General features: G+C 48.4%; 1 protein-coding gene across 1 annotated transcript in view; it reads left to right on the top strand.

Moving 5' to 3' along the window:
* Nucleotides 1-1,035: 1,035 nt before the first annotated feature.
* Nucleotides 1,036-8,202, top strand: part of WDR60 (WD repeat domain 60) — a 119,712-nt gene continuing 112,545 nt past the window's right edge. The window contains exon 1 of the mRNA XM_008067147.2: nt 1,036-1,052. Coding sequence (XP_008065338.1) covers nt 1,038-1,052 — 15 coding nt within the window. The 5' untranslated portion in view covers nt 1,036-1,037. The remainder of the gene's footprint in view (nt 1,053-8,202) is intronic.

Below are 8,202 nucleotides of genomic sequence, written 5' to 3'. Positions count from 1 at the left end.
GGCCGCTCCCGGCCACCGCAGCCTCGACCTGCTGGGCTCCGGCGATCCTTCCGCCTCAGCCTTCCGAGTAGCCGGAATTACAGGCGCACGCTACCACGCCCAGCTAATTTTTTGATTTTATTGTAGAGATGAGGTCTCGCCTGCCCAGGCAGTTCTTGAACCCGCAGGCTCAGGCAATCCACTCACCTCAGCCTCCCAAAACGCGGGATTACAGGCTGAGCCACCGAGCCCGGCTAAGACTAGTTTTTAATCAAAAGACAATATATGGGAATGACAAAGCAAAGCTTTATTCAAGGGTAAAGCTCTTTTCTTTCTTTTTTTATTTTTATTTTTGGGTTGGAGTCTCACTCTGTCGCCCAGAATGGAGTGCAGTGGCCGCTCCCGGCCACCGCAGCCTCGACCTGCTGGGCTCCGGCGATCCTCCCGCCTCAGCCTTCTGCGTAGCTGGAACGACAGGGGCGCACTACCATGCCCGGCTAATTTTTTAAAAATTTTATTTATTGTAGAGATGCGGTCTCGCCAAGTTGCCCAGGCGGGTCTGGACCCCGCAGGCTCGGGCAATCCACTCACCTCAGCCTCCCAAAGCGCGGGATTACAGGCTGAGGCACCGAGCCGGCTTAGAGCTCTTTTCATGGCCTTCTCTTCCGCCAGTCGCAACAGGCCGCGGCGGTCAGGGGGCGGGCTGGGGGCGAGGCGGGAGACACCTGCGCCCCGAGTCAGAGAAAGGGCCCGTGCCCCGCGGAGACCGGCGACCGCTGGGCCTCTGCTCCTCCGGTCTGCCGGCTGCTAGGACACGCAGACGTGCCCACGCCCCGGTCGGGGCAGGCCGGGCAGCGAACGTTCGGTGGTCTGCTGCTCCTGCCTGCTGTCTGCGAGTAGCCGGGGACGCGCAGGCGCGCTGGCAGAGGCCGCGGGGTATGCCGGGCTGCGACCGTTGGGCCTTCGGCGGCTGCGGCTTGTTGCTAGGAGCCGGGGACGCGCCGACCGCAGAGTTCCCGGGCTGAGCATCCCGCCGCCACCCGGGCCTGCGAGGAGCGATGGAGCCTGGGAAGGTGGGTGCGACGCGAGGTCCGGGCGAGGCGAGGCGGGGGCGGCGCGGGCCCTCACCTCGGGACCCCTGCCCGCCCGCGCTGGGCGCTGGGTAGCCGAGCTGCTCCGACTCCTTCCGGGGCCGTGAGCCGCGCCCCTCCCTCCCTCTGAGCCGCCGTTCCCCGCTCGGCTAGGCCCGGAAATTGGGGGCTCCGGCCCGTAAACGACCCCAGGGCTGGGCTTTCCCGCTCCCGCCGTGGGGAGAAGCTCGTCTTTGTAGAGAGTTTTAGAAATCCGAACAGCCGGGAGTGGCGGCGCGCGCCTGTCGTCCCAGCTCTTCGGGAGGTTGAGGCGGGAGGATCGCCCGGGAATTCGAGGCTGCAGGGGTGGCACCACCGCACGACAGCCTGGGTGGCAAGCGAGGCCCTGTCTCTTAAAAAGGAAACTCCGAACGATATTGAATGGTACAAAATGTTAACGCCCCCGTTTACGCTGCAGGAGATCGACGACTTGTGGCGGCTTTTTTTAGTTCCTCTGGTCGTTGTTGTCACCTACGTGGGATGCTGTGCCCTGACTTTTCGCTTCCAGTGTAGACAGCGTGTCCTGGAGAGCACGTAGGGAGGGAGCAGCCCTGCTGCAGTGTGTTCTGCAGCTGGAGGCGTCGGCCTGCACCTGCCGCGGCCGCCACTGGCTGGTTGTTGCTGTTGCGATCTGGAAATGTGGCTAGCGTGACTGAGGAGCCAAGCTTTAAGGTTGACCAGCGAATTTAGATGTAGATGTTACGTGTCAAGAGGCTGAGATTGCAGTCTGGTTGCTTTTGTTTCTAGCTATATGACTTAATGTGTCTTCTTTCCTAGTCTGTACAGTGGGTATACGACTAAGAGCAACATTGTAGGGTGTCTGTGATGATTAAATGAGGTATTATGTATAAGCGAGCTTAGAGCAATGCCTGTGTCCGTTAACACTCAATCCGTGCTAGGTGTTGCTGTGTGGTTCTTGTTGTCTATTTAGTTTGCGTACATTTCCTCTTACTGTCCCTCCTCTATTATTTTTGTTTTTTCTATCAATGTTAAATAATATTCTTGAATGTATATTTTGTTATCTCCACCTTAGATAGCATCTTCCTAGTTAAGATTAGGAAACCCTACCCTGCCCTCCGTTTCTCCTTAAACCCACGAATTTCCTGACATCTGTCATCTTCCATACCATTCCCCTTACATTTCCATAAGTTATTCTGTAACCTACATTTTCTATGATTTGTTTATAGGTTGGTTTTTTTAAATTGAAAGCCAATATACACTATAGCATCATGATAATATAGGTAGTATGCACAGCAGAACCAAATAGTGTGATTGGACCAGTAGAGAAAATGCAGCCCTGTATCCCTAAACTCATTCTCCTCAAAGAGCCATGTTCTTGGTATCAGGGTCAAATAGGTCATCTTTTCTTACATCCAAATTATGTACCACAATGTAGTTTATGTTATATTTGGACCATGTCTTTCTTAAATGGCCCTTTGATTTTCCATTAGTTCCTATTTGCCTTTTTGTTTGGCAAAGAACATCCGCTGTTTTTAAATTTAATCGGTTTTCTGTTTAATGAAATCCAGTTAAAAAAAATTCTTCTGGGCAATCCCCTCGGGTCCCCTTCCACTGTGGGAGCTTTTCTATCCTCTTAATAAATCCTGCTTTCTAAAAAGAAAACAAAAAAATTCTTCCCAGAGCTCACTGACTTGCTGTTCTCACTGGGATTTTTTCTAGATCTTCTCAGAGCGCTCATCCTTCTCCTTGTACTTCTGAATTAAGCTACTATTTCTAGATTCTTCCTCTTTCTTGAAATTCTCCCTTTTCCCCATGAAGCATATTCTTAGGAACTTTTTCCAACAAGAGTATATGTAGTAAGAAAACTTTATGCTCTGAGAATATCTTTATTATATTTACTGATATGCTCTTTAAGAATTTGGCTCAGCATGGAATGTAGGATCAAAACTACTTTCCCAGAACTTTGAAGGCATTATACTTTTGTCTTCTAACTACCGGTGTGTTTGGCTGATGAGATATCTTTGTAAGATTTTCTTTCTCTGGGAGGCTGAGGTGAGTGGATTGCCTGAGCCCGCGGGTTCGAGACCCGTCTGGGCAACTTGGCGAGACCTCATCTCTATAAGAAATCAAAAAATTAGCCGGGCATGGTAGTGCACGCCCGTAGTCCAGCTACTGGAAGGCTGAGGCGGAAGGATCGCCGGAGCCCAGTAGGTCGAGGCTGCAGTGGCCGGGGAGCGGCCACTGCACTCCAGTCTGGGTGACAGAGTGAGACTCCAACTCAAAAAAAAAAAGGAATATGAACTAGTGGTGTTAGCTGTTTAAGTATGGTGCAATGCTATTTCATTCTGCTTTTAGAAAGGCTAAATGTTTAGCCAGGCGTGGTGGCGGGTGCCTGTAGTTCCAGCTACTTGGAAGGCTGAGGCGGAAAGGATTGCCTGAGCCAGCAGGTTGAGACTGTGTTGGTCGGGAGTGGAGTGTGCCACCGCCCTCCAGCCTGGGTGACAGAGTGAGACTCCTACTCCAAAAAAAAAAAAAAAAAAAGAAAAGAAAGGCTAAATAATTTAGAGTAAACAGTGGGCTCTCTGAGGTTGGTCCTTGCTAATACGTGTGTGGGGTTCTTCCTGAGAACTGCAGAAACTTTCAGCATGAGCACTCTATTCTAACCCCTGCACTAAGAGTCTTGACCAAACTTTAACATGGCTTCTTGCAGCCTAAGGCCACGTCTCTGGAACGATCCAGCCCCACTTTGAGTTCTTGTTTGGAAAAGCTCAGGGCTGTCAAAATAATTTACTCTTTGTCCTAATCAATACCTGAGGATAGTTCCCTGACTTTCTTAGAGAGTTTTAAAAAAATTTTTTATTGTAAAGATGTGGGGTACAATTCAGGATTAGGTATACAAGTGAACATTGTACAGGTAAAGTTTGGGCCTCCCTTTGGTCCCCACTTTGCCTGGTTTGAGATCAGTTACCCTTATTGATGTTGTGTCCTCTCCCCCCCATCATCTTAGAGAGTTTTAAAGGGCTTAAAATGAGTCCTTCTCTGCTCCTTTGTGATGTCTTCTATATCTCCTATAACTCAGAGGTATCTTTGCAGTATATTCGGAAGGATAGGACCTCTGTCCCTGTGGGAACAGATAGTCCTAACTACTGTCATTATCAGCTAGCAGACACAGCTAGCCTAATCTCATTTACACCAACAGCCCTTTGTAATTTTTCATGTGAGCTCCCCCCAGTTCTCCCCTTGGGACACCCAGTCACCTCTGTGCAAACAGAAATGGAGTTCAGCTGTTTCTCCTCCCGTCAGCATGTTTCACCATTCTTTAGTGTCTGCTTGGTTTATCTTCAGATCCTCCTCTCTACACTTCTAATCTGTCAGCCAAATCTAGAAAGGAACCGGTTTGAGATCAGCTAACGTCTACAAATAGATTTGCTGCTATCAGAATCCCAGGCATCTGCATGCTTCCACATAGCAGCCTACAGATAGGATTCCCATATACACGGACGTAGACACTGGAACACAGGTGCTCACCACAGTCATTCTTAGACAGAAGGCTACAGGCAATGTCCATGATCACCAGCCAGGGATGGGATGAGCAGATTAACATTTTATTACCAGTGCTTTAACATTTATGGTGCATGGAGGGAATCTATTGAGTTCAGTGGTGGAAGTTGGTAATCCTTGCTGATTTTGTTTATATTTTCTTCCCAGCACTTTACTGCCAGGGAGCCATCAGTTACACAGTCAGGTAATAATGAGAATGAAGAACAGCCAAGAGCCTGAACAGGCCACATTTAAACATTTGGTCCTAAGTAATCTGATACTTTAAAAATTCTAGTTTATGGGATAAGTTTATTTAAAAAATTAGCACAGCAAATGGTCAATTATGTCTCAATCCTAAAGATAGGTGTGAACCAGTCTTGCTCTCTGGGTGATTTAGCAAATGCACTAGTTTGATTTGTTTTTTTTTTTTTTAGTTGGAGTCTCACTCTGTCGCCCAGACTGGAGTGCAGTGGCTGCTTCCGGAGATCCTTCTGCCTCAGCCTTCCAAGTAGCTGGAACTACAGGCGCATGCTACCACGCCCGGCTAAATTTTTTTGATTTATTGTAGAGATGAGGTCTTGCCAAGTTGCCCAAGCAGGTCTCGAACCCGTGGACTCGGGCAATTCACTCACCTCAGCCTCCCAAAGTGCGGGATTACAGGCTGAGTCACTGAGCCCGGCGTAGTTTGATTTGTTGCCATATAGGGTGGGTGAAGCTGTCATTGGCCCTGCTCATTCCAATCTGTAATTCTGAGAATTCTTGCTGCTAATATTGTCAACCTAAAGAAAGAAACTGAGGCAAAATTAATATAAAGAGTATCTGGGCTGACTACAGCCTGGAAATACTGAAAGCTCTCTGGAGAACAAAGGGGAGGCTCGAGTTTTTAGAGAAAAAAGGACGACAAATGAGGAGAGGGAATGATTACAAAAGTTGCTTGTCAGGAATTCTCACTGGTTTATGGAAATAACATTGACTGGTAACTGGCTATACATTGTTGAACTATAGGGTCTGAGTTATGGTGTCCAGCGAGTGGCATTGTTAGGTTAATGTATGGCTGTTGGTGGTAACACTCAAGTCTAGAGTACCTCTTGTAGGTGGATTACTGAGCTCTGTGGGTGAGTGGGGGGTATATGATGTGACTGTTGTCACATTTCAGTGCCTCTGGGCTTGATAATTCAAAGGGCTTGCATTTCTCAGACTTAAATGTCTCTGCTTTCTCAGTACCATCATCCCACTGTGTTCTTTCAGGCGATGTCACCTTGGGCTACAGGGCCCACTCTATGCTAGGTACACAGGTTGGAAAATGCCTTTGCTGCTTATACAGGGAGCTAGTGAGCAGCCATGAGGATCCAGATTGGATTTATGGCAGTGGCACTGGACAGGAAGAATGGGTTTAGGAACATGTTAGAAGAAGAACTAGTAGCATCTGGTGACTGGCTTTATCTAATGTGAGAGTAGAATGTTGATTATGAAAGATTCCTGGGAAAGTCATCACAGCAGGGCCCAGGTTTTTGTGCCCTCAGGTGTATTGAGGTGGGGAAGCTAAAGCACAACTGCAGGTGGCTTAAGGGAAGCAGTGAAGGCTGCTTTCAGATAGCTTAAAGGCTGATTTATGGAAGACAAGTAGCTTCTTTTAAACATTTCTTTTTTTTTTTGTAGTTGCCTCGACCTGCTGGGCTCCGGCGATCCTTCCACCTAAGCCTTCCAAGTAGCCAGAACTACAGGTGCGCGCTACCACGCCTGGCTAATTTTTGATTTATTGTAGAGACAAGGTCTCGCCAAATTGCCCGTGTGGGTCTCAAACCTGCGGGCTCAGGCAATCCACTCGCCTTGGCCTCCCAAAGTGCTGGGATTACAGGCTGAGCCTCCGAGCCCAGCCTAAACATTTCTTAATGTGCAATTAACTAGTCAAACTAATGTTTAGCTTGAACTTTTGAGAGCGTTTCCTAGACTGCTATAATACCGGGCTAGAAGGCAGGAGAATCATACTGCCCTGCAGGACAGCTGCCTAAGTCCAGCGAGCACCTTCTTGATGAAATCCATCCAGCTGTTAGAAGTCCCATTCATGAGTAGGTTGGCATCAGGTGCAGGTGTTTCAGCTGTGTGGTTTACAGAACTTGGAAACCTCCCATTCACTCTCTGTGGATAGGACGAGATGTCATAGAGCAGGGAATTATTCTCGATATAGAGAAGCAAGGCCAGAAGAGCTGCCTATGGATATCTGGGCCCTGAAGTTAATTCCTGCTAGTGGGGAAGTGGCTTTACCCCCTCTGAGTCTGGCTCAAGAATAAGTTCTGAGTAGCAGAAAGTATCCTGGTGACAGTTCTCTGACTTCTTCATAGTGATGCAAGCCCCAAGATCAGAGGACTGGTTTAGGAAGAAATTGAGTTTCTTGTGGACAGTTTCTTGCTACTCTGCAGGCCCTGCCTTCCTTCGGGATGGAGGCCACATGGGGAGAGGCCCATCAGCTCTTCTCACAGCTGCCTTGCATCCAGCAGAACCCATGGCCTGGCCAGACACACGGGCCCTGGGCAGCCATTCTCTCCTTCAGCCCAGAGTCCCCTGGGATGATCTGCGGGCCCGGGGAACTGTTTTTGGTTTAGGACCCTCCTTTGTCCTAAGGACTTTCTTTGAGGAGGTGATTTCCAGCCCAGCTATACTTCTTGAATACTAGGGAAAGAGAATTCCTTTGAAGTCCTGCATTGATGGGTAGTTAAATCTGTTTAGTTCTTTCATTCTGGAGGCAAATAAAAGGGATTTAAAAATTGTCTAGGATTGTATAGTTCTCCAGAGAGTTTTTTGTTTTTTTTTTTTTTTTGAGTTGGAGTCTCACTCTGTCACCCAGACTGGAGTGCAGTGGCTGCTCCTGGCCACCGCAGCCTCGACCTGCTGGGCTCCGGCAATCCTTTCACCTCAGCCTTCCGAGTAGCTGGAACTACAGGCGCGCGCTACGACACCCGGCTCATTTTTGATTTATTGTAGAGATGAGGTCTCGCCAAGTTGCCCAGGCGGGTCTCGAACCCGCGGGCTCAGGCAATCCACTCACCTCAGCCTCCCAAAGGCTCAGGATTACAGACTGAGCCACTGAGCCTGGCTTCCGAAGAGTTTTGTTATAAAAAGGTTCTAGAATAATTTAGCTGATATATAAAATCAAATGCATGTGTGTGGAGAGAGAGAGATGAGTCACATTGGTGAGTTCTTTCCGTGGCAATTGCTTATCTCCTTTGTGCCTACTCTATGCACAAAAGAGGCAGTGCCTGGGTTCACATAATCGTAAATGTGGAGTACCACGGACTTTCATGATCAAAGTTACTCTTTGTGGGCTGAATCATCCTGTAGGTAAGATGGTTTTGCTGCTTTGCTCTCCTGAACTCTCTGCCCCAACCCAGATTGCGGTTTATTTTGCTTGTGGGGATAAACTTTGCCCTCATTTCCTTATTTGAAGAATTAAATGTATGAGTTGAGAATTAAATGTAAGTGTAAGTAAGAATTAAATGTAAGTGTGGCCATTGTGCCCAGCCTGACCTGATTTTTTTTTTTTTTTTTTTTGAGTTGGAGTCTCACTCTGTCGCCCAGACTGGAGTGCAGTGGC

This window comes from Carlito syrichta, unplaced genomic scaffold (genome assembly GCF_000164805.1).
Source record: "Carlito syrichta isolate Samal-C Ts95f unplaced genomic scaffold, Tarsius_syrichta-2.0.1 Scaffold309314, whole genome shotgun sequence".
Lineage (NCBI taxonomy): Eukaryota > Metazoa > Chordata > Mammalia > Primates > Tarsiidae > Carlito > Carlito syrichta.
This window is presented reverse-complemented; position numbering and strand designations above follow the sequence as displayed.